The 26290-nt window shown below is 39.6% G+C and overlaps 2 protein-coding genes and 1 long non-coding RNA gene across 6 annotated transcripts in view; 2 read left to right on the plus strand and 1 right to left on the minus strand.

Annotated features, from left to right (window-relative positions):
* Nucleotides 1–2157, plus strand: part of cep162 (centrosomal protein 162) — a 29946-nt gene extending 27789 nt beyond the window's left edge. For all 4 annotated transcript variants that reach the window (XM_041794055.1, XM_041794056.1, XM_041794057.1 and 1 more), the window contains 2 exons: nt 741–875; nt 1830–2157. In XM_041794055.1, the coding sequence (XP_041649989.1) occupies nt 741–875; nt 1830–2042 (348 nt within the window). In that variant the 3' untranslated portion in view covers nt 2043–2157. The remainder of the gene's footprint in view (nt 1–740; nt 876–1829) is intronic.
* LOC121514003 lies at nt 788–7431 on the minus strand. Its single transcript, XR_005992242.1, has 3 exons — nt 7374–7431; nt 1842–1970; nt 788–866 (listed from the first exon to the last, which is right to left on the minus strand). It is a non-coding gene; the product is annotated as an uncharacterized LOC121514003 (long non-coding RNA).
* LOC121514002 (GTPase IMAP family member 9-like) lies at nt 4674–26290 on the plus strand. Its single transcript, XM_041794059.1, has 2 exons — nt 4674–4779; nt 25012–26290. Exons 1-2 carry the CDS (start codon nt 4701–4703, stop codon nt 26019–26021), a joined length of 1089 nt encoding a protein of 362 aa, XP_041649993.1. The 5' UTR covers nt 4674–4700; the 3' UTR covers nt 26022–26290.

The raw sequence follows: 26290 nt of genomic DNA on the forward strand, positions 1-26290 counted from the left end.
AGAACCACTGCCATAGTGGGATCTAGCTAACAATAGTTTGTTTCCTTCAAAACATACTTGGACCTTCTCGCCACATTTTGAGTGATACATAATAAAATTAAATCATGCTTTCTCAGCAGTGAAAACAACCCTTAACTTTAGCAGTAGCAGACAGGGGTGTCAAACATCTTCATGGTAGCAGCATAAAGACAACACTTGGTCGAATAGTTGAGCTGAAAAATGTTATTGATTGGACAATTACAGAGAGAGAAAATGCTGGTAGTTATAAAGAAAGCAGGGACACTGAGTGATAAAGTTTTATTTTCTGAATATTTCACAGTAGTTATGTTCTAAAGAACTAGAAACATATCGACAACTCAGCACAAATGTGCAGGAAGGAGAAGGATTTTGTAGTAAAGTGGCGCCACAAGTCTCTGCTCCTCCCACTGTCGCAGCTTCTAACCCTGCTGCCAGCAGTCAGCACATACAATTCATACTTTATCATCTCACTAAAACCCACACATTAACATTATTTTCTGTTACAGAGAGCAGCAGAGAGAAAAAAAATTAGGTTCTGATCTGTGGACTTCTAGATCACCTAGGATGTTACTGTAACAGTATATATGTTCAGACATCACAAAGCACAGACTGGAGCAATATTTCTTTATTGAATAATCACATATTTTAACCTTTGTTACATTATTCTCTGCAGTATTGTTTAATGTCACTAAAAGTGATGCTTTCTTTCTGCTGGTGTTTAGTTGACCAGACTTCTGCAGGAGCTGAAGGAAGCTAAAGAAGCTCAGAGTCCAGAAGTGAAGCTGCTCTGCAGTCTGGAGAAGAAAATCTTCAACATGGAGCTCAGACACCAACACAGAGAGAAGGAGCTGCAGCAGGTGAGAAAAAAAGACACATTCAGTGTCTGTCAGGGGTTTGTGATTGTGTTTTAATGAACCCAAGTCATGGGTGATTTTAGGATCAGACCTTTAGAAGTGCTCAACTTGACAAATTTTTGTATGTAGAGTTTCTAGGAAATGTTTAGTGCTTTCGCAAAACCACAAATTCCATGATATTGGACTGTGATCTTGGGTGAAAAATACTACAAGACCCACAATCCTAGAGTGTTAATAGAAAGCCTCTGATTGGAGTAGCTGGCTGTGACCCATGTATTTCAGCTGTCATTTTTATTATCAGAGTGACTGTTTATAAAAACATCAGCAGTCACTGTTCAGCTCAGCTGTGATAAAAGCTGACACCACAACATCACCTGACTCCAGATCAGCCAGTAGAAGAATTCAGTGGGGAGTGAGTTTCAGCCAGTAGAGGGCAGTCACTGTGCATATTTTCTAAAATAACATGTAGAAGTTAAATTCTCAGCAGTTCCAAATACCTATCCATATTATATTAAATTATATTATATTATATTATATTATATTAAACAGTATGTTATCCATAAATGGTTGATGCATCAGTTAATACAGGCCTTTTTGGTGCATTTGAAACTGAAATTACACTCTTTTGCCAAAAGTATTTGGCCATACCTGTTAATTATTGGGGGCAACTCCATATTAAAGTACATGGATTTGAATATATGTCATTACAGCCCCTGTTGGTGGAATGGTCAGGAGGCCAAATACGTTAGTCCGTATAATGTGAATATCTCTTTTTCGTGCCTTTTGTGTTATTCCTGTACTTTTGTCCAGTGGTTGTGCATAATTATCCATCTCAGCCCAGGTGCTGATCCTGACTTGGTTTTAGTTGTACCTTCTCTGTACTTGTAAACACATTAAAGAGAATTTAGTGAATACAGCCCAGATATGCATCCCGGCCTCTCCATCTTCTCCCTGCAGGTAATCACTCACTCATGGCAGACATTAAACACCAGTCAGCACTCAGAGGTGGAGCGTTGGAAACATCTGGCTCAAGAGAAGTGCAGAGAGATAGATGCTTTCCGTGTGGAGCTGGACTCTATTCTGGACATCCTGAGACACCTGCAGAGACAAGGAGTGACTTTAACCCCCATCAGCGCCATCACAGCTCCAAACACTGCACAGACGAGCTAATGCTTGCACACACATTTTCTTCATAGCTTATTTATTTTCTTTACAGTTTATTTATCTGTTTAAATTGTTCAAACTTAAAAATGCAGTCGTGAAATAAAATTTTGTTTATAAAGTCTACACTGTCCTCTGTATTCGTCCGTGTGTTTTCCTCATGTACTCCTTAATCACACTGTACAACATTATCAAAGCTCTGACTCCGTCTACAGCCTCACCTTTAGAGCAGTGGGGATCAACACATAGCTTGGGCCACATGAGGCTCTTTGAGTCTTATTTGGAGAAATAATCCCTCCAGAAAACCTTTTAAAAGGGAAAATTTTGACCCCATAAATTATCCATTCTAAGTCACATTAATCCGTTTGTTTCTCCACACTTACACAGTAGGCTTAAACTGTCAGTATTTTTCATCAGCCTGTATTTTAATCAGGATATTTTAATAAGATGTGTGTGAAACAAAGAACGTGAGAAAAATATCACTAATTCTTGAGAAAAGGGACAAACTTGACTTTCTACTTTTCTTTTACTGCAATATATTTACTATAGATAATTAAAAACTATGAAATGAAAAGTCGAAACCATTCTCTTCATGCTCTGATTAATGTTTTTATTTAGTTATTATTGGATTATTTAACATTGTGGGCATTCTTACTCAGACATATTTATATATAATTATATATACACACACCAAGGTTGGGACTGTGGTATTGTTTTTCAACAGTTTGCTTCTTTGGATGACCAGGGGTTAAAGTTTCTGAGTCACATACTTAGATCTGATTCTAGAGACAATAATGTGAATTTCTGTATTAAAACAGATTCCCTGTGTGATTGTTCCACATTACCAGAGGTCTCTGGGTAATACTAATCCCATGTGAATGGGGCTTGACATGGTGACACTGTAAAAGATAAAAAGTAATCATGTAGTCTGATCCAAACATAGAGACACTTAAAGGGATTCTTGAAGCTTCAGAATCAAACTGAATGTGCACGATATTTAATGAGTTAATAAAATGACAGAATTTAAATCCAGGAATAACAAAGAGTTATTTATTGTTTTTCTAAATTTATATTTTTTCTTTGGCCAGTATTAGTTTCTTTGGTTTCTCTGTCTTCATCTAAGCCTGATTTTGAGCAGTTGTTCATACAAGATTAACGCCCAACAGAAAGTCCCCAATAACACTTTCACTTTAGTTTCACTTTCACTGTGACTGGCTGGGAGGTTGTGATGGGAATTTCCGCTCTTTTCGGTGATCTGGATCATTTGGCTCAGCTCAGCAAGAAGAGCTGGCTCCTTCAGCTCCCAAACGGCTCTTTATTTGGGTACCAGCTATGTTCATTTGATGTTCACTGGCTGGGCTGCATGACACACCTGATAAAAAACATAAATGTTCCCACATGCTTGTGTCCCTAATGCGAGATGAATCTGTGGAAGAGTATGCAGAAGAGATCATTCCTGCTTATCAATCATGTAACACACAAACAACATACATAATAATAATAACATTAACAGTTATAATGATATAAAATGGTTCTAAATGGGATCCGGCTCTTCTTGTTCACATAAAAGAGTTGACCCTTTGAACCGGCTCGTTCATGAACGACCCATCAGTAGCACATAGATGTAATATGAGGAGCTGCCAGGGAGCTGGTTCCAGCCCTTTTGCTGACCTGCTCCATTTAGTCAGGCTCTGATTAGATTTTGGAGCTGATATCTTTCAGAGTTAATCTGTTGGTCAAATGATCAATCCAGCTCCCTCCGTTTTTTCTGTTTTGGCATCTAGACTTTTTTGGAGGTCCTGGCATGACCATAGAAAGTCTACATTACTGGTCTAACAGTTAAGGTCAATGGACTTGTCCACTTTTTAAACTTTTAAAAAGAAGGCTCACACCATTTTAAGGAGAGGGGTTTCACAATACAAAACATCAATTTTATTGAGTTGACAAAAAATTACCATAGCCTGCCCTTAAAAATTGAGAGATCGAAAACTGAATTTGGATGCTAATTGTTTTACAGCTATTTGTACCATGTTTATGCTGACCGTTGCCCCCTCCATAAGACTTCATCCAAGAAAGTTTCCTCTTTTCCCTCCTTATGAGAAATTTCAGCCGCAGCAGGCATGGCAAGTTTAGTGCTTTAAATTTTTCTTCAGTAACTGCTCTATTTAACACAGATGGGAAAGTAACATTGCTGTGCAGAAAGCTGAAAACATGAGGAAAGCATGTGGTTGTTTGCTGGAGCCAAGCTTGCTGAGACAGGACAAATTCAGTCAGACATCATAAAAGACAAAAACATCCTGCCTTTACAGGCATTTCTAGTACTTTCTGAAGATACAGTAACCTGAAACTGAAAGAGCTTGAAGAATCATGCGTCCATAAAATGACAGAGTTTATAGACCAGTCATAATAAAAAAGTATTTTACTGTTCTTCTTTTACATTTATGAGGTAATTTTCCTGGCATGGGTTATCTTGATTTGTCTTTAAGAATGACTTTTAATTTTTTCTTGATTCCAGATCAATACTCAACAGAAATCCCCTAAAAGCTTTCAGTTTCAATATTACACTGGCTGGCTGTGGCTGGATCAGGCGGTCTGACGTTATAAGAGGAACTGCAGCAGACACAGTGAGCTCAGTCTCACTTCAGCTTCAACATCTGACTCTTCAACATGGAGGGAGAAATTAACATTGGCGGTAAATCCTATGACCAGAGTATGGCTCCTGACTACCTGAACAAGACTGACCCGGGTAGGTCATGATGATGTACTCATGTTGGACAGATCAGTAGTTATGTGTAGACTGTATCAATAGTACTGCTGCTTTTATTTAATGATACCAGTGATAGGGTGGTCATCCGGACTAAGACTAATTTTATCAGAGATGTTTATAAATACAAAATGTTACATATGAAGCCAGATACTTTTCCCCCTACTATCCTCTTGTCGTAGCAAGTGTGGAAGGGTCATAAAAGTTCAAAGGAAATACTACTATAACTAGAGAATGCAATTTCGGAAGAAATTGCGCTGTGAATGCTGATTTGCCGAACAGCTGCACCGACCTGCTAATGCTGAGCTGACAAACACTCTGAAAGAAGCTAAATCATTTCTTGAACGGCTGCGCCAAACTGCTAATGCTGGTTTGGAACGATCCCTGAAAGATGCTTAATGAATTCTTGAATGGCTGAAACTGAATTGCTAATGGTGGGTTTAAAAAATCTAAGAAAGAACCTAAAGGTTATCTTGAATGGCTGAAACTGAACTACGAATAATTGATATGAATAATCTTAGAATCAAGCTCAATGTAATATTAAATGGCTAAAGCCAACCTACTAATGCAGGGTTTTAAATATTCTGTGAAAGAAGCTAAATACTATCTTGAATTGCTAATGTCAACCTGCTAATGGTGGGTTTAAAAAATCTAAGAAAGAACCTAAAGGGAATCTTGAATGGCTGAAACTGAACAATTAAATTTGGCATGAATAATTGTAGAAAGAAGCTCAATGAAATATTGAACGGCCAAAGGACCAAGGTACGTTTTATCAGTCTGTTTCCTGGGTATAAAACACACAAGCAGAAACAAAAAACAAGCTGTTTTTTCATTTTTCCGTTTTGCGCAAAAAAAACAAACAAACAAAAAAACAGAAAGGGGTTGTTTTTTTCTTTTTTTTTTTTTCATTTTGAGCACAAAACAGTTTTTTTTTCAGTTAGGCAACAAGTATGAAATTTCCATGCTGTGATCAGCAGGGTCAATCTGTTTATCAAAATTCAAGATAGTTCTTTTTAAAATCATCAGTAGTCAGAGATAATGTACTTTTACCAAAGTTAAAGACTGAATGTTTTGAGTAAACATTAGGGGCATAGACCCCACAAGCCCCCCATGGCTCCACCTCTGACTGATAAACTTATCCACCACACAAGATTTACACATCATATCAGCACAGTGTCAGAAACATAGGGTTATAAACACATTGTGACATAATTAATTACAGACATAGTTCAAGAGCACCTGCAGCCTTTTTTTTAACGAGAATTATCCTGTTAGCTCTGCTAAAAGAGCAAAGTTGGAGAGCGGTGTTGGGATCAGGTCTGAATTTAATTTTTGCTTGCACTAAAACTGTTTAAGTCAGTAAACAGGGCACAGTCTAATTTCTGTAAATGCCACAGAAGCTGTAACGCTCCTCATAGCGCTGCAGACATACAGAATAAGCATCTCCACTGCACTGATGCGCGTCATGACGCACAGGAAGAGACTGGCACAGAGATACAGAGATAATTCCACCTATGGCTTAAAAACAAAGGATGTGTACTTAAAGTCTGTAAATATGATCCTGACATTACTCTTATCAATATAACCAGGGTTAAATTAGTCCAGGCTGCCAGCTGTTATGGCTGAGAGAGTTTTCTTTCTTGCTTCATTCAGTGAGAAAACTTTGACTAGAACAATGTAAACCTTATTTGTCAAGGGCAGTGCTTAAGTGAAAGCAGTATTATAATTTCTTAAACTGAACGCAGCTCCTGTCATTCCGTGTTTTACGTGGTCAGACTGTAGGAGGAATTAGACGCGCATTTTGCGGGTGAAGGTGGAAGAGAGGGATGATACACACGCACCAGCAGGTGTTAATGATCAGGAAATCAGAGGGAATGGGCAGGTAAGGTGTTTGCTGTCCGACACAGGGCTCTATCGCTACATCCTGTCCATTCAGCGCTGTTTGAATGAGGAAAAAGAAAACTTTTTTTTTTTCTCAACGTCTTGCTCGGCTCCCAGTGTGCATGTGCCAGGGGTGCGCATGGAGAGAGAGAGAGAGAGAGAGAGCGGCGGAGATAAGGCTGGACTGTTTCACAAACGAGGGGCGCAGAGGTTACAGGTGTGCAGGAGATGATGATCTGTTACATTTGTGGACCTATTCAAAATGTACAGGGCTCATGACGGAGCCCCCGTCAGCATGGCGCCCTAGGCAACCGCCTATATCGCCTATGCTCAGAAGTGGCCCTGGTTGGAGGGTTCGATCCCAGTCTTTGGAAGCTGCTATTTTTCATATATGTATATAGGCCTGTACTATTATTACTAAAAATGATAACATGTTTGAAGTTATTATTTTTTAATTAAAATTGGATTGTGCGATAGTAATGATATATAAATACATGTTATCAACTTTGATAACTTAAATGAGACATCAGCGCTACATGAGATCGAGCTTACTAACATGCCAAGCGGCCGTTTTACCTATTAAGCCAAACCGCTGTTCTAAGAGTGTAATTCAAAACATCACATATATGAGAGCACACTGCTTTAAAAGATAAAGTATGAACTTTTGGGAGATCTCCCCCCTGCCAAACACTCACCATTGACAAACAGCTGGTGACCTCCATCCTACGCAGAATCATCCCACACAAAGCCCCGGGCCCCGCCCCCTTTTTGAGGTCATGCTGCCAGAATAAATCCATATCCATGTACAAATCACTGGGATGTTTATAGGGGATGATTGATGGCAAAGTTGACGCACGGCGACACCTGCTGGTCATTTTAAATACTTACTCTCAGTGTGCCTCGTCAGTCTTGTCTTGTTGTGTCTTGTCGCTGATAAATATCTCTCTCTCACTCAGTAGATAGCCTACTTCCGTGTAAACCCTGTACTGTGTACACAACTTGCTTTGATTTAGAATAGGTGCATATGGGGGCAGGCAATAGAACGAAAGTCAGCTTCTCCATGCCTGCCAAAGCAGGAGCTTTATTTTAAAGGGTACAACCTTTATTTTGAAGGGCACCGCACAGGTGGGATTCAAAGTCCCGCCCACCAATGAAACGAAATATGGACAGTTATTTTCATTTTTTGGGTGAAAACAAGAAACACGAAATAACGAACCATTTCCTGTTTATTTGTTTTGTGCTCAAAATGAAAAGAAAAAAAAAAAAAAAAAAAACAACCCGTTTCTGTTTCTTTTTTTTTGTTTGTTTTTTTGCGCAAAACGGAAAAATGAAAAAACAGCTTGTTTTTTGTTTCTGCTTGTGTGTTTTATACCCAGGAAAGGGACTGATAAAATGTACCTTGGTCCTAAAGCCAAACTGCTAACACAGAGTTATTAATTTTCCCTGAAAGAAGCTAAATGTAATCTTGAATGGCTAATGCCAAACTGCTAATGGTGTGTTTGAAAAATCTTCAAAAGAACCTAAAGGTAATCTTGAATGGCTGAACTGAAAAATTAAATTTGGTATGAATAATTGTAGAATGAAGCTCAATGTAATATTGAATGGATAAAGCCAAACTACTACTGCAGTTATTAATTTCCCTGAACGAAGCTAAATGTAATCTTGAATTGCTGATGCTAAACTGCTAATGATGGGTATGACCAGTCTCAAAAAGAAGCTAAATGTAATATTGAATGGCTAATGCCACACTCTAATAGTGGGAATTAAGTTTTTAGGGCAGAAGCTTATTGTAATGTTAAAAAAACTGCATCTGTAAGAAAAGGAAGACAAGTTTTAATCAAACAGGAAGTACTTTGGAAAATGTAACTAAAAATAATCCTTTAAACCAGCTTAATATATTGTTTGAAGGCCCAGGGCCAACTGCTATTGTTTCAACTGTAAAGTAGTTACCAACAGGGAGTCTTGATGTGGTGGCTGTAAAAAGCTTGCTGTAAAGAATTCTGACCTGATTAAACAGGAGAATATCAGAAATGTCTATAAAAGAGCTAAACTGAGAGAGAAAAAATTAATTCATGTTAAATGAGGAGTTAGAATTGGATCTACAGTGGAAAAAGTTTGACAGGTCCATCCTCCTCACTGTCTCTGACTGAGATCAGTTCAGCCCTCTGTGTCTGCCTGGTTGCCATGGTAATTAATGCCTGTATGGTCATGCCGCACTGGTCACAGGGAGCACACATGGGCAGTAATATTATCACTTACACCTGTGAGCAGAGAGCAGCTGTGGGTGATTTTGCTTGTAAACACAGTCTCTTTGTCCTCTCCATGTGCGAACACTGTACATGCTATCATCAAACGGATTTCGGCGTGAGCATCTGCAGGCTTGGAACTAGCAGTGATGTTATTTTGGTGTTTGTGCAAGAAATGAGGCCAGGGGGGCGATCTAAAAACGGGCATCTTTCAGGGTTTGAAGATACAATCATCAGATTCTGTAACATTGTGGCAGATGACAGAGATGTCAGTTTGCCTGGGACAGTTGGTCCTCTCACCAGGGGCGGACTGGGACAATCATTCAGGCCAGGAATTTGATACCATCCCAGGCCACTACCACCCGATTAGCGCCAAATACCAAGAGTGAGTTAGGTTGGGCACCTACTGATATAAGAGTGTAAAATAGTAAAACAAAGGTCCACACACAGCCGCTCTTCTTTTCCCTGTAAAATAAATGTTTCTGTTGTGTTGCAATAACCTGTACTCAAGTTTCATTTACTACTACACTTTTAATGTGCAGGCTCTTAATCTCAGTTGGATTTTACCTGGTAAAATAAAGGTTAAATGAAACAATATAAGGACTTTAGTATTCACATAATTCATTATCTTGTGTCTATGTAAGTTAACAATTTCCTAAAATTTGCAATATCCTTTGTTAAAACTTAAAACATTTTTTTTATTAAGTCAGTTTTAGCCCCATCAGCTACCCTTAATAATGTCAGAAGAAAGGACATTTAACAGATAATAAGCATATGTCTTTATTAGGGCTGTCAAAGTTAACCCTTTAAAATCGCGTTAACTCAAATTACTTTTAACGCCACTATTTTTTTTGTCGTACGATTAACGCATGCGCGTTCTGTGTGACCCTCGACCCATCCCGTAGTTTGCCACATCAGGAAGTGACGCCGTCGTGATGCGGTACAAGTGAGCAGAAATGGATAAAGGACAGAGACTTTTGAATGACAGGTCCAGCTTTCATATCATGCCAGATAAGACTGAAGTTATTTTCTCTTACTGTCGACATGAACTGAGTTATCAGGAGTTTGTACTAGTAGAGTCTTAAACACCCCGTACCACTCGCTAGCCGAGCACACCGCTAAAGCAGAGAGCCGCCCCCCTCACCATGCTGGATTGTTTACGCTCAGACAACTGCAAGCAGTGATGGACTCGCTATCTAGCATAAGGGGGGCATTTCCTGGTGGGTCGACGTGCTTTTGGGCCTGTATGATTTATTCATTTATTTATATCTGCTATGAACTGGCACTACAGCTGCGCTGACCCTTTGTATATCGACCGTTGACTGGCCCGATCACGTCTCATAAAGGTCCGTTTACTCCCGCTCCCATGCCGACTCAGCTCCTGCTTGAGAGTGAAAGTATTCGGACAAAACGAAACTTACTGAAACGATCGACTGGAACAGTAAATAAACGCCAAATTGAAATAAAAAAGACAATCTACATGTTGCAAAAGTGTCAAAGACTGCAGTCCCCATAGGAGGGTCTGACGCTGGTGAATGTAGGCCTACAGCTGCATCATGAGGAGGAGGAGGAGGAGACAGAGCAGCAGAGGCTGGTGTGTAACAGGGGAGCAGAGGTTACAGCTGAGCCTGAGAGTGAAGAAGCTCTGTAGAGTATCATAATATAAACTAAAAGGCATTATTAGACTGTGGGTCCCCTTTATTTATGAAGAAAAAAATGCTTGAGTAATCTGTAGTGTAATTCTCTGACTGTATTTAGTCTTTTTGTATCATCCTGTTGTGAGTCCTCTTAAAGGGATGATTGTGAGCCTTTATTTCCCCCATGTGAGACCAAAATCCTCTGCTTTAGTGTGAAGGATCCAGGAATGATCTTTAAGTGATTTGAACTTCACTGACCATGCTCTTTATGTCAGTGTGATGATTAGACCTGTTATTCTGTGTTAAGCTGCTGAGAACAGAGGAGTTAACTTCTACAAGTCTGTGGTATTATTCAGTAATGTTACATTAAGGTCAGTATCTTCATCTGTTGTGGCTTGGTGGGCTTGAGTTTACCATGATATGCTCTCAGAAGATTTTTAGAGCATTCAGTATCTTTGAGATTAGACTAAAAACATTTCTGGACATTATCTGTTGTGTTTTTTGGGTTGTTGACATGAACAAAGATTTGCATAAAAAAGTATTGTTGTTCACTCATGTTGATAAGGGTATTCAAATCTTGAGAAATAGTTCTGTAAGGGGCATTTGGAACAGACAAAAAAAGTGTGATTAATTTGCGATTAATCGCGAGTTAACTATGGAATTTGTGAGACTAATCGCAATTAAAAATTTTAATCTATTGACAGCCCTAGTTTTTATCTATGTAAGTCCCACCTGGACTAAAGTCTTTATAAAATATCAGAATGTGCTGACTTAGAGCTATGAGAAGATATTCAAAGAGCTGATAATTTATGGGTGTCTGTTTGGGTATTTATATTTCATATTTGGACATTTACTGTAGTTCTGTGACTCTGTTGACTTAAAGTTATGCTTTCTATTTTTTTCTCCTTTCACTATTATTGCTTTTAGCTAAAGGGGGGGAGCAGGGGTGCAACCTGGTGTGTGTCTGCCTGCACTCTGCTGTAGAGAGCCTCAGAAAAAGAGAGGAGGGGGTGTGTTTGTGTCCTACGTTGCTGGTCAATCTGTGTGAGCTTCATTGAGGCAGATACCCTGAGCCGCACGACGGATTGTTTATTAAAAAATTATACGCAACAATCGCTGAGTGGGCCATTTCGGCACCCAGGCCACCAGGAAATGTCCCGGTGCTCCCGATGGCCAGTCCGCCATTGCCTCTCACGCCAAAAGTGTGCATGATATGGCTTTGGTTCTTGGTTTGACAGTAGCGGGACAAGATTTCCTCCGTTTTGATACAGTTTTTATGTGTGTGGTGTTAGATTTGTGGTTTCAGTGGAAATTTGTTTGGGAGGGCTTCTGTGCCATATCAGCCTGCCCACTGTTAGGCACTTGTTACCTTGGAGACAAGAGACTCACCTTACTTCAGTGGGTTTTTAGTGGGATCTGACCTGAAAACATGCTCTGAATCTTAGGTCGTTGTGTCAAGACCGTAACAGCTATCGTCAAACGGATTTCGGCGTGGGCATCAGCAGGCTTTGAACTAGCTGTTTTTTGTTTTTTTTTTTCCAACATGCTTTTCATTTGTAAACCTCCCTGCATTTGTATGTGGATGTTTTGAGACTCATTTAGCGGTGACAAGATTCACAAATGCATTTTTTTCTACATGGGGCCCGTCTGCAGCCAATCAGATGTCTCGCTCCTTTACAGCCAATCACACCACTGTATCCCCACGAGGAGTGTTATGTGATGTCACTGCAGCGGGCAACGGATCTAGAATGATCTAGATCTAGACCCATGCGCCAGAACAGAAATGGCGTCTGGAAGCGGCAAGTGAGTGTGAATGATCGCTTAATTTGCGCAAATTGCACGCACAATTCGAGGGAGTTTACTATTTTTTAATGCACGCAAATAAACTCTCTCCGTTCACGTGTATTCGCTGCCCAAAGCCGCGAAGATGACAGCAGCCTCCGGTGCTATTGTCGGCTAGCCCGGTTAGCCCCTGTTAGCTTGAATCAGTGCCGGTGTTGTGCCGTAGAAAGCCGGGATATCACTCCAAGATATCAACTACAGCACTATCCCAGCTGCAGATCACCTGTCCATCTCTCTCTGGTGAGTAACTATGCATGTTTTGTTCATCAGTTCATGTTTTTAGTGGAAAATGTTTCACAAAGTGACACCATGAGAGGGGGAGTCATAGCTGCAGAATAGGCTGTCTGTATGTATCTGTGGTCATGACAGAACTCCACTGAAAGGTCACTGATTATGCCTTTAGGGTGATATTGAAGTTACAGAACTTGTCTTTGATCCATATCTCATCATAGCTCACCACAATATATATAGACGTGTGTGCTGTTGTATGTATGTTAAAACACACAAACGCCCTAATGCAGTGATTTGAAAATTAAAATCACATGTCAAGGTGTCGACAAGCTACCTTCATACACCTGTCTTTGTTTCATTCACTTTGTAAAGTTAATCTGTGTGACATAAAACTCTGAAAACTTATTGAGCTGCTTTCTGCTATTGTCTTACCATTCAGGTGAATATGACCATATGTAGTTTCATTAACCACAGTTAAGTAAACAGAGGCAGGAAATTATCTCACCCAGATGAACGGAAAAATAAAAGTGGCTGCTAGATTTCACACACCACCATTACCAGTTTACAGCAGAAGACACGAGGACACTCATGTGCAGTCATGTACACATGTAATATTAAAATGATAATATTTCATGGTGACTCTCATCTACAGTTTTTCTTTGCTACTCAGTTAAATTAAATGTTTTTCTTGTGTTAAAGCTATCTTCCACTCATGACTCCTTCAGGATTATTGCTAGCAGCTCCTGGATCAGTGTTCCCTCTGTCTGAAAGATCATCCTGGATATAATCACTGCAGTCCGAAAACCTCATGGCATACTTCTCAGCAGGAGCAGTCCCATGGCAACCCACTATGTAGTTAGGGCTGGGCGATATATCGAGTATACTCGATGTATCCCGGCTTTTGCCACCCACGATGTATAAAATGACTATATCGTGAATATCTGAGTATAAACTATGTGGAAGTTTTGAGCCGTCAGCGTGCATTTTTCACTGAAGTTTCGGTTCTCCCATTGTCCCTGAACACATCTCTCACAGCAGAAAGCTCTCTCTCTCTCTCTCCTGCACGGCTGTGGCTGCCCCCATCCAGGCAACTCCTCTGCACATGTGCATCAGTGGTGAGAAGGGAGGAAAGAGGAAGGTAAACAGAGCAGCTAGCTAGTTAGCTGGGGGCTAGCTGACTTTAGAGACAGCAAGAAATAATGCTGGATCTGCAGCATTGAGCAGTCGTTCAACTTTGAAAAGGAAGAGGTCGAACTCACTCGGTATTTGTTAAAATATGCCGCAAGATAACTCCGAGATAACGGCAGCAGTAACACAACACGTCACTAACATGAGCCCAGTGTTGCTGAAAAGACACCTAACTTAGAATACGAGATTTGCCTGTGCACGAGGATTTTGCTGAAAACTCCCTGCCAGAGTTGTACATTTTAGAGAGAAGATGGTCCTACAATGGACAAATGTGATCCACATCTCCACAACTACGGAGCCTTATCTCAGCCTAACAGTTCAAAACACCAACAACGAGAAGTTAAAATGTTCCTTCCTCCAGACAGATAAAGATACATTTCTCTAGGCACCACGCATAGGAAGTTATAATAATTGGTAGCCTATTCTTGACAGAGTAATGTCCACAGATCCAGAAATAGCTCATCTATAAAGGTCTTGATACTAATAACATACTTAATCTACTGGGAAAAAGGAGGTAGATCCTGGGCTTTAGAATGAGTATTAACTTCATGACAGGAAGCTCTTTACTTCAGATAAAACTATTTTAATCTAAGTTTAACAAGACAACAACATATATCACGACTGCTGAATCTGTGAATGATTTTTTGACTGAAATTTAGTATTTGTTCTTTTAATTACCTTGGTAAGAGGCTAAATATATAGAATACAGCAATTTAAGATGGCTTACAATCAAGAAGTTTTTGACTGAAAGTTATCTCAGATTTACCAGCTAAGCAAACATGAGCAATATTTAGACTTAAAATGATCATAAAGTGCTGACACTGACATGAGTGTTAATGTTAACCAAATATCTACTCCATGATAACAAGAGAAACACATGAGATTGTTACCTTAAAAAGTCAAACTATAATTATTAAAATACAATTTAATTTATAAAAAGGACAAACATTTAACATAACATTTAAACAAATTAATTTGCAACAGAAACACAAAAGAGCTTGCTTTGAGGAGTTAGATTGGAGGGAGAGGGATCAGAAGGAGAGGAGAAAGGAGATTAAAGTCTGGCTCATTCCCTGCAGAGATCATTGCCTCAGTTTGTAGAAACCAAAACTACTGTTGGTTTGTTCTTGCTGTAAGTTCCAATTGTTCTAGATTAAGCAGAACAGTGCTATATTCATCAATCAGTTTATGAATTTAAAGACAAATTTTTTTCATCTGAGGCGGCAATCTCTGCAGGGAAAGACTTTTGAGGAGCATTTCATCCTTAGAGAGAGGAGCTGGAGCTGCTGTTGGTGGACTGGTTCTCAGGGCCTCCAGAAACATCCTGTATACCTCCGTCAGCTGCTGTCTGGGGTGACCCGAGGGTCTCCTCCTTGGAGTCTCTGTAATGGAAAAAACATATTTAGTGATACAATTATATTTTACCGATAGATTACAACTAAGGAAATACACAGAAAAGGATCAGGTTGTGACATGAGAGGCAGCACTAGCTCTACCAAAGATAAACATACATGCATGAATTACAATCATAAAATATCTGGTCTAAAGAAAGCTGTTACAGATTACCTCCCTCCTCCTTTAAAGTGCTCAGACTGATCAATTGTTTGTGTTTCAGAGAGGAGTACATGATGTTCTGATAAAATACAAAAGTGTACATATTAACACGGTATACAGGTTCAGCTACACTATTGATATTTTTGTTTGTCCACATAAGAACAACTTTCCATTTGTAGCCTATGAAGACATTTCTCCCTAAATATTTCCTATGCTGAGTGTGCGGTCAACAAACTTTACACCTCATCTGCTGGCCCTGATGCTGCTGCTGCTGAGCCCTGATCTTCCTGGAAGTCCAGATGGCCCTGCACCCGACCCACTCCTCTCTGTCTCCTTTCTTCTCTTCTGCAAATATGTTTCTCTCGGATCCTTTCATTTACTATACCATACCTCATCTGAACAAAACACGTAACTGTCGAGTAGGGAGGGGAAAATTAGCATGCCTGACGATGTTATGCTAACTCAGGCAGTGCTAACTATGGTGCTAACCTGGTCATAGATGGCAGAAAACGAGTGATAAACGGGTGTTTGTACAACTTACCAGGCAACCCAACCTCCTCACTCACTTTCCTCCAAGCGAGCTCCTTTTACTCCTGTGACTGTTCCACCTAACCTTGCAAAGAAGATGGATACGCCCGTTTCCTTGTTTCTCACTGACGAATCCATCTTCCAAAGCTCCCATCTGAACTGTTTGGGCCCGGTTAGAAAGTGACCAATCAGCGACGAGGGGCAGTCCTTTCAGGCGCAGCAGAGTCGTGACGTTAACAAGCAGCAGCAAGAACTGGTGCAGTTATGGAGGAAAAGATTAGCTTGGATGCTGCTAAAGCGCTAGTTTTATCAGAACTTGATGACAAGTCTACAAAGAACAACAGTGAGTTGTTTTCTTTTCAAAAACGAAAAAAGTCGAGCACTTACTTGGTTTAGTTGTCATGTTTCCTCAGTAGCTGCGCACACACAGCTCTATAGCAGCTACGCCGCATGTTTTGTTGCTCTGATTGGCTTGTAGAGATGTGACAGACAGAACATTCACCCAATCATACCCCAAGTTTTTTTCAAAGCCTCTGCCTTTACTCAAACGTTTACTGTTGAAGTTTTCCCAGATTATGTTCCACCGGCACAGTCATTGGAATAACCACTACTGTCTCGCCGCTTCCAGACGCCATTTCTGTTCTGGCGCATTGGTCTAGATCTAGATCATTCTAGATCCGTTGCCCGCTGCTGTGATGTCACATAACGCCCCTCGTGGGGATACAGTGGTGTGATTGGCTGTAAAGGAGCGAGACATCTGATTTGCTGCAGACGGGCCCCATGTAGAAAAAATGCATTTGTGAATCTTGTCACCGTTAGACAAGTCTCAAAACATCCACACACAAATGCAGGGAGGTTTACAAATGAAAAGCACGTTGTAAATGCATGTTAGACTGTTCACATATGTATTTTATGAAAATAACAAATAGCTTTACATGCATACATTTGTGAATTTTCATTGCACATATTTAAAAACAATAAATATTTGTGTGTGCATCACAAACATGTTTACAAATCTTATTTTTATGTGTAGATTTCTTTTTTACTTATATATGGATTGAAACACATTTTTGTGTCCATTGAAAATGTTTTGTTTTGCGTCACAAATATATATATATATATATATATAAATCTCAAAATACATTTGTGAATCCTGTTTGTGAATTTATTCATGTCTGTGTTAATTTATTCTTTTTGAGACTGATCTAGCTCCACAGTCTCTCATTTATCTGGGATCTTATACAGATGAATATTATGTGGCTTTTAGACTCTAGAAGATGGTTTGATTTTGTGTTTAGTCTGGCCTTATTGACTCCATCATGTGGAAACAGTTAACTTGAGAATTTTTCTGCAATTCATAGCCAATATATAGCCATTTCATTTTTAGTAAAAAAAAAAAAAAAAAATAGTGCAAAACACACCGAAATATAGGATATCAAGGCTTTGAAGTTCAAAGATTTCTGGGGGAGGACCCCAAAACCCCCCACACATCTGAAGTAAATCTACATGCCTCACTAACTACTGTACATGTGATTTACTGTTTGGTAGTTTTAAGTTTCAGAGTAAGGTAAAGGAAAGGATAAAAATAAATACAGGTGCAGAGTTAAGGACAGTTGTGACGAAAATATGAGGAAAGGACCCTTACAGAAGAAGATTCTCCAGGAGAAAGAGTGAAATGACTGACATCAGGGAAAGAAAAAGGGAGGAAATGTGTGATGAGCCAAGAGAGGAGAAGAGGAGAATGATTACAGAAAAGCCTGAGGTTGAATTCAGATTTGAGAAATGATGAAACACGAAGTAAAAGAAAAGTAAAAAGAGAAAGAGAGAGGAAGGAGAGAAGAGGAAGTGATGTCACTAGTGGTTTTAAAATCAGGTGAAGACAAAGAGGTAGAAGCTGAAACTGTTGATCAGGTGATAGAGCTGTGTTACAGAAAAGATAACAGAGGAGCCAAGAGTTGATGGGACTAAGATGCAGATAAAACTTGATCGTTTAATAGTAGTATAATGGTCATAAATCTAAAACTCCGTTTTTATATTTTCTTCTTTCAGTGGAGCAAACTTCCATCCAGGAGTAAAAGAGAAGAGCAGCGAGAGAAAGGGAGAGATTTGAAGATTAAATGACTAAGAGAGAGCAGAGTGAGTCAGAAAGGATTTGATCAGATAGTAGCTGTATGATAAGTCTAATTTGAAATTCTGTTATGCTGTTTGCCTTGGGAAATTTTAAAAACAAACATAATAGGGTTACAGTTGTAAATTTAACACTTATGTGTTTATTATGAGATAAGGTATATACTCAACACTTTAAAATAATAGAAATTGTTTTTTTAATAGACACATTAAGTTCCTCCAAATAATATAAGTGCATTCCATGAATACAAATGGCTTAAAATCAGTGAAAATATCATCTGTAAAGTTGGAAAAAGTCTCATTGGGAGAAGGTCCCCAGACCCCCTAGTCTTGGGCTAAGCTCCTAATGTTGGCAAAACCTAGCTCTGCCCCTGCTACAGCCTTTAACTTCTCGTGGATTTTCTCATAAAGCGTGGTGCTGCACATGAACGCAGCTGGAGCCTTTTTTCAGAATATGATATATATCTGCTTCTCGGAAATGATTTAGACTTATCTTTTTTCTTTAAGTTTTAATAACTAATTTCAGCCCGTAGACTCATGTCTCCTCCTCCACCGGCTACATATCAATGCAGCTGATGGAGGAGACAGGATTAAAACTTCCGTGTTAAGGTTAAAAAAAGAGTTAGTCACTTCCAAGAAGCAGATAAAATTTAAAAAGGGTAAGTAGAAATATTGTTCTTAAAAAGGCCATCATTCTTTTGCTGTGCTAAAAGCAGGAAGCACTGCACTTTCAGAGAAAATCCACAAGAAACCAAAGGCTTTAGGAGAAAAAATTGTCCCTGGAAAAATCAAACAGTCTCAACAGGATTTTGTAATAATAAAATGGTCTTGCAATGCATTTTTGTGTTTATATGTGCGTGTAAAATTTTGCTGTCGCGCTACGATGGTGATGATGAGGAGGATTTAGGGATGTATTACTCTCATGCACACGTGTGATAAAAATGTTACATATCAAAAACACATGAAAAACACTGTCCTTGTTGTAGGGACAGTTTTATTTTGCAGTAAATCACCTCATTAATGCGTTTTTCTGTTTCCTGCATTCTCGTGTAGATGGAGATGGTTTTCAACATGGAACTTTTTGGAAATTAAAATGGAAAACAAAGCAAAATGTTGTCGTATAAACACGGCCTAAGGTGTAGCCTGCTTGTGACCCCATGCCCTACACTCGCATGCAGTAGGTGGAGGGCCCTCACCCTGGGTGCCTAGCCTCCCAGCTAATGACACCAACTCTGGAAAAGAACAAAACAGAATAACCTAACACAAATGACACCCAGTTGGTTTCAGCCAAAATAAATGAAATAACTAAACAAACAAGGGGATAAAGTTACTCAACTACTAAATGCAACCAAACTAATAGCTAAAGCAAACTAAAGGCAAAAGAGAACCAAACAACCAAAATTACAAAAGGCTATTGCTAAAGAATCGAAAGAACACTAAAGGGAACTAAAGGACAAAAATAAACACTAAAAGGGGCAAACTAAAGGAGTACTACATAGGCAAAACAACCACTTAAAGAGGCAAAAACAGATACTAAAGGGGGGAGCAAAAGGGGCATAACCCATCTAACAAGGGGGGGCAAAAACAGCAGCAGATGTTCTGAAAATAAAGAACACAGATGTCATTAAAAAGGAATTAAAACTACAACTTCTAATAGGGAACCAAACATCACTCCAGGACCACCACTGCAGTAAAAAGTATTTAGTTAAGGAACTAAACACTACTAAAATTAAATAAAGGGACTCTCTCCTCTCCTCTCCTCTCCTTATAATTATTTTTCTTGATCTCAGATTTTACAACATAGCTACTTTATTTATGAAGCTTTGTTAGCTATTGTGATGGGAATTTTGTATGTTTTGTATATTTTAACCTCTGATTTAGTTAGTCTGTAGGTTTAGCTGTGCATCTGTCTTATTGACCAAGGAATGACCTGGCGAATCCTTCTGTTAACCCAACTGTAAATCACATCATGATCACCACAGGGCAGTAAGTCATGAGCTGAGCAGCTATATGTTGTAAAAGGTCATAAAGACCACTTTTTGGGAAGTGACCATCTGTTTTATTGCACCCCAACTGAATTACCCTTCTGCTTAAGAAGTTCTTTGAAGGTGGTCAAAAGCTCATGTGTTTGGTCAACTGCTCAAAGGCATGGTTTAGATGATATATAAAGGGGGTCCTCCAGTTGCTCAGTGGGCAAGCCTCATACTGCTAACTGCCGTGTGGCTGTGTGGGTTTGCTCCCTCTGTACAGAGTGAATTAAATTCTTGATGCATGTATCTTACCAGTCTTGTTTTTTGACTCTCTATAGGTAATCGAGAAATTTCATTAACACTATAGATTTAGCTACATTAGCTAAGTAGATAACATTTTTCTAGCTAAATATTTAGCTACATTTAGCTATGAAGATAACATGGCCTTGTTACCTACGTACGGGATTACCTAGGTAACTTCTTTATCTATGTAGCTTTGTTAGCTATAGTGTTAGCTACATTAGCTATGTAGATAATTAAGCTCTGTTAGCTATGGATTTACATTTATAGCTACTTAAGCTATATACAGTTGAAACCAGAAGTTTACATACACTATATAAAAAGGCACATAAACTTTTTTTTCTCACCGCCCAACATTAAATCAGATTAAACTTTTCCTGTTTTTGGTCAATTAGGATTACCAAAATTATTTCTATTTGCTAAATGCCAGAATAATGAGAGAGATCATTTTTTTAGACATTTTTTTTATTATTTTCTTGAGAGTCAGAAATTTATATACATTTCATTAGTATTTGGTAGCATTGCCTTTAAACTGTATGACTTGGGTCAAACGTTTTGGATATGCTTCCACAAGCTTCTCACAATTGTTTGCAGGAATTTTGGCCTCTTCCTCCTGGCAGAACTGGTGTAACTGAGCCAAGTTTGTAGGCCGCCTTGCTCGCACATGCCTTTTCAGCTCTGCCCGTAAATTTTCGATGGGATCGAGATCAGGGCTTTGTGATGGCCACTCCAAAACATTGACTTTGTTATCCTTAAGCCACTTTGTAACCAGCTTGGCAGTATGCTTAGGGTTATTGTCCATGTGGAAAACCCATTTGCGCCCAAGCTTGAACTTCCTGGCTGATGTCTTAAGATGTTGCGTCAGTATTTCCACATAATGTTCTTTCCTCATGATGCCATCTGTTTTGTTAAGTGCACCAGTCCCTCCTGCAGCAAAACAACCCCACAACATGATGCTGCCACCCCCATGTTTCACAGTTGGGATGGTATTCTCAGGCTTGCAAGCTTCCCCCTTTTTTCTCCAAATGTAACGATGATCATTATGGCCAAAAAGTTCAATTTTAGTTTTGTCAGACCACAGAACATGTCTCCAAAAATTAAGGTCTTTGTCCCTGTGTGCATTTGCAAACTGTAATCTGGCTTTTTTATGTTTCTTTTGGAGTAATGGCTTCTTCCTGGGAGAGTGGCCTTTCAGCCCATGTCGGTACAGGACTCGTTTGACTGTTGATAATGACACACTCTTACCAGCTTCAGCCAGCATCTTCACAAGGTCTTTTTCTTTTGTTCCTGGGTTGAGATGCACTTTCGGACCAAAGCACGTTCATCTCTGGGACACAGAACCCGTTTCCTTCCTGAGCGGTATGATGGCTGGACATTCCCATGGTGTTTATACTTGGGTATAATTGTTTGAACAGATGAACGTGGCACCTTCAGGCATCTGGAAATTGCACCCAAGGATGAACCAGACTTGTGCAAGTCCACAATTCTCTTCCTGATATCTTGGCTGATTTCTTTTGATCTTCCCATGATGTTACACAAAGAAGCAGTGTGTTTCAGGTGTGCCTTAAAATACATCCACAGGTGTGCCTCTAATTAACTCAAATGTAGTCAATAAACCTATCAGAGGCTTCCAAAGACATGACATCATCATCTGGGCTTTCCCAAATTGTTTAAAGGCATAGTAATCTTAGTGTATGTAAACTTCTGACTTTGAAGAAAGTAATAAAAATTGTCTGAAAAAAATCCTTTTCTCATTATTCTGGCATTTAGCAAATAGAAATAATTTTGGTAATCCTAATTGACCAAAAACAGGAAAAGTTTAATCCGTTCTGTCTCCAACAGAACATGGACCAGCAGAATCTCTCACTGTTACACAGGTTCTGTCAAGACTGGGCCCTTGACATTTTAATTTACAAAAAACAAAAATCATGATATTTCAGAAAAAGGCCGATCCCAAAAATCAAAACATAATTTTACAATCAGAGGAAGCACACTTCAGCATACATTGTAATATAATTACCTGGGCATAGTCATCAGTGCATCAGGGAGATTTGACAAAGCTATAAGCTCTCTCACTGATAAGGCACGGAGAGCCTACTATGGCATTAAAAGATCTCTAAATAAACTTCATCCCCCAGTTAAAGGAGACATACTTTACCCTTTTAAGACAAGCTTATATTGTTCTCAGAGGTCCCCAAAACATGCCTGTGAAGTTTGTTGTTGAAAAGACACTCCAGTATTGGATTTTTGTATGTCTAAAACCTCCTCTGTTTCAGCCTTTCTCAGAATGAGCTGTTTCTGTGTCTGTGGCATTAAATGGTAATTAGCTGTCTGACTCCGCCCCTGACCACACCCCTCTCAGGAAATGGATGCAGCACTCCTGGTACCACAGACACTTTTGTCCAAAGTTTAGGACTTTGACTGGGATTCAAACCATCAACCTCCAAGACTGTAGTCAGCAGGATAACCTACTGAGCTGTCCAGCATCTCTGCTGGTAGTTGAGAGGATCAGTAGAGGAGGGCAGAACTTTCCTCCAAGTGGGGGAGGGCCAACCAAACCTGGGGGCGGGTGCTTACGCTCCTGGTGAGGTAACCAGGAGCAAAATCTGAGAACAGCTTGTTTCAGCACACATTTTCTGAAAGGTGGAGAAAAGAGAGGGAGAAAGGAAATGGATTTTTCTGGTACTTGAGGGCATTGTCGACAGGCCAGGGACACATATTTGTGTTAGAAAAGCCTGAAAAAATGATTTTTGTATAATATGTCTCCTTTAAAATTTGGCTAAAATTATTCAGTAATGTTATTACCCCTATTCTTATGTATGGAAGTGAAGTGTGGGGCCCTGTCCTAAAACAGTGGCAAACATCCTGGGACCTAACTCCAACAGAAAAATTTCATTTCTAGTTCTATAAAGAGACCCTAAAGGTCCACAGAAACTGTCCAAACCTGGCATGTAGAGCAGAACTGAGGGAATTCCCTCTTTCTCTACATATGGTTAAAGGAGCCATTAAGTTCCAGGTTCACCTAGCACAAGCTGATCCTGAATCACACCATCACCTGGCCTTTCTGAGCAACAGCCTCTGCCCTGAGACTGACCCCCTTAAAAATATTAAAGAAAATTATCAGCTAAAAAACCAAGAGGTACAAAATCTCAAATTAAAAACACAAAAACAAAAATTAAAATTATTGACGAAGAAAACAAATCTAAATACATTAAATATTGGCAAAGTGAAATAAAATCCTACAATAAATTAGAATGTTGTTGTCTACCAAGAAGAGAGTACTCTTTTGCTGATTATCTTGTGCATGTGAGAAACCTCAGACAAAGGAAAATTTTAACAATGTACAGACTCAGTGACCATAAATTAGAAATTGAAACAGGTCATCATAAAAACTGGAAACTGAGAGACCAAAAAATTTGCGAATATTGTGATTCGGGAAATACTGAAGATGAAACCCTGCTTTCTCCTCATCTGCCCACTATATGAAGCTGTAAGAAAGAACTTTTAGCCAAGTTACAGCAACCAGATAACCTGAAGAAATACTGAGACTGTTTCTAGCTGAAGAACCTCAACATATGCGCCTAGCTGCACGTTTTGTTTCTGAATGTCACCAGATTAGAGATAGTAATAAGTTTTATAATAGTCAATAATTTTGTGTTTTTTTGTTTTTTTTTTTTGTAAATATTTTACTATCATCAGTTGTGTTGTCATTATTGTTATTCGTTTTGTTTTGTTTATGTACTCTGCTTTGGCGACAAAGGTTTTAACCATTCATGCCATTAAAGCATATTTGAACTTTGAACTATGTAGCTTTGTTAGCTGCAGCTTTAGCTACATTAGCTATATAGATACCATAGCTTTGTTAACTATAGATTCAGCTACATTATCTAGCTACATTACATTTTTCTAGCAAGAGATTTAGCTACATTAACTATCTAGATAAGATGGCCTTACTACCTATGGGGTTACCTATGTAACTTTGTTATCTATGTAGCTTTGTTTGCTATAGATTTAGCTGCATTTTCTTCATAGCTTTGTTATCTACATAGCTTGTGTAGCTTTGATAGCCTTAGTCTTTGCTCTACTAACTGTGTTAGTGTTTTCATGGTGGATGAGCTTTTTCCCAGTAATCAGATGGTTTACTTAATTTTATTTAATGTTTTTGTGTTGCAGGTCAGGTCTTTGACTTTGAACTTTTGGTATCCTAACCTTAACCCTAACCAGTGGTGTAGTGCAGGGGTTACTCAGGTAAACCAACTCATTTTTATGTCTCCATAGAGCATACCAACTTCTAAATGAACATAGAGAATACCCACCTCTGAATGTGCCACTACACCACTGACACTATCCCCTTACTCAAATCCACTCACTTTAACCCTAACTGGAATTCTAATGGAATTTTATTTTGAAAAGGTTTTTGTTAAAGATTTTTTGGTGGCATTTTGCCTAATTTGATAAGACAGCTGAAGAGAGACAAAACATATCAGAGAGTGTGAGAGGACATGCACCAAAACCAGGAATCAATCACGCAATCATTGCAATGAAGGCTATAGCCTCTGCCTGTGGGCGCCTGCTCTGTCCACTGAGCTACACCAGAGCCCTATTATGAAAGTTTTGGCATGTATTTCGTCTCCGACAGATTGGGCATCTCTGAATTTTTAAATATAAATTGGTGTTTATAAAAACTGTGCCTCTCTCTGTTTTTTCCAGGAAACATCATAACAAACAACGAGGAGCTGAGAATCGTCCTCGTGGGAAAGACCGGCACTGGCAAGAGCACAACTGGAAACACCATTCTGGGGAAAAAGGTTTTTGAATCAAAGATCAGCGCCGAGTCGATGACCGTGGACTGCTCTAAGGGCAGAGGGACGGTGGATGGACAGAAAGTAGCTGTCATTGATACTCCAGGTTTGTTTGACACCAGATTCGTCCTGAAAAAGACGGCCAAAGAAATGGGCAAATCCATCATTTTCGCTGCTCCTGGACCCCACGTGTTTGCTGTGGTCATCAGGCTGGGCAGATTCACAAAAGAGGAGAAGGAGGCGGTGCAAAGGATTCAACAAATCTTCGGTCAGGCAGCTGACAAATACAGCATGGTTATCTTCACTGGTGGAGACGATTTGGAGATGGAAGAGACCACGATTGAGGGGTTTCTGGAAGGAAGTCAAGACCTGCAGGAGCTGGTGAAACGATGTCACGGTCAGTACCACGTCATCAATAACAGAAACAAAACAGATCGATCCCAGGTCAGCCAGCTAATCCTGAAAATCAGAAACATGGTGGCCATGAACGGAGGAAGCCACTACACCAACAACATGTTCCAGGAGGCCGAGAGGGCACTGGAAGCGGAGAAACAACGCATCCTGAAGCAGAAACAAGAGCAAATCCGCAGAGCTAAAGAAGAAATGGATAGGCAAATACAGAAAAAATATGAAGAAGAGATGAAGAGGTTCAAGGAGCAAATCCAGGCCCAAAAAGATAGGGAAATGAGGGCGTTAGAGGAGGAGAGGAAGAGGGAGAGGGAGGCGATGAATGAGGAGAGGCGGAAGGAGAGAGAGAGGAGAGAAGAACAGAGTAAGAGAGAGAAGGAGGGAATGAAGAGACAGATAAGGGAATTACAGCAGCAAAAGCAACAAGCTCTGGAGGAGGGGAGGAAGAGAATTCAGGAGGAGTATGAGGAGAAGGCCAGAGAGGCAGCAGAGACAGGCTGCTGCGGCTAGCTGTAGGCAGAAAAGTCACTGTCATTGGTTCAGTCTTTACAGATCTTTATCTTTGCTTTGGTTTAGTTCCTGGATAGAAGAAGGCATTTCCATTTGAAACTTTCTTGTTCTCACTTAACCATTGATAACAGCAGTCCAACGGCACTCCCTCACCTTCAGGGTGGATGAGTCCTGACACTGGATGGCAGTAGATTAGAAAACAGCTATAGCCACACTAGTAAACCCTACTGTGTTGTTTTCTTGCACTCATAAATAGCTAATAAAGCTTC

The sequence above is a fragment of the Cheilinus undulatus genome, linkage group 8, assembly GCF_018320785.1.
Source record: "Cheilinus undulatus linkage group 8, ASM1832078v1, whole genome shotgun sequence".
Lineage (NCBI taxonomy): Eukaryota > Metazoa > Chordata > Actinopteri > Labriformes > Labridae > Cheilinus > Cheilinus undulatus.

Excerpts from the sequence above, each read along its gene's own strand:
- LOC121514002 (XM_041794059.1), top strand. The coding sequence starts at position 4,701 with ATGGAGGGAGAAATTAACATTGGCGGTAAATCCTATGACCAGAGTATG. Across the intron at positions 4,780-25,011 it reads CCTGAACAAGACTGACCCGG|GAAACATCATAACAAACAAC; the intron begins GTAGGTCATGAT and ends TGTTTTTTCCAG.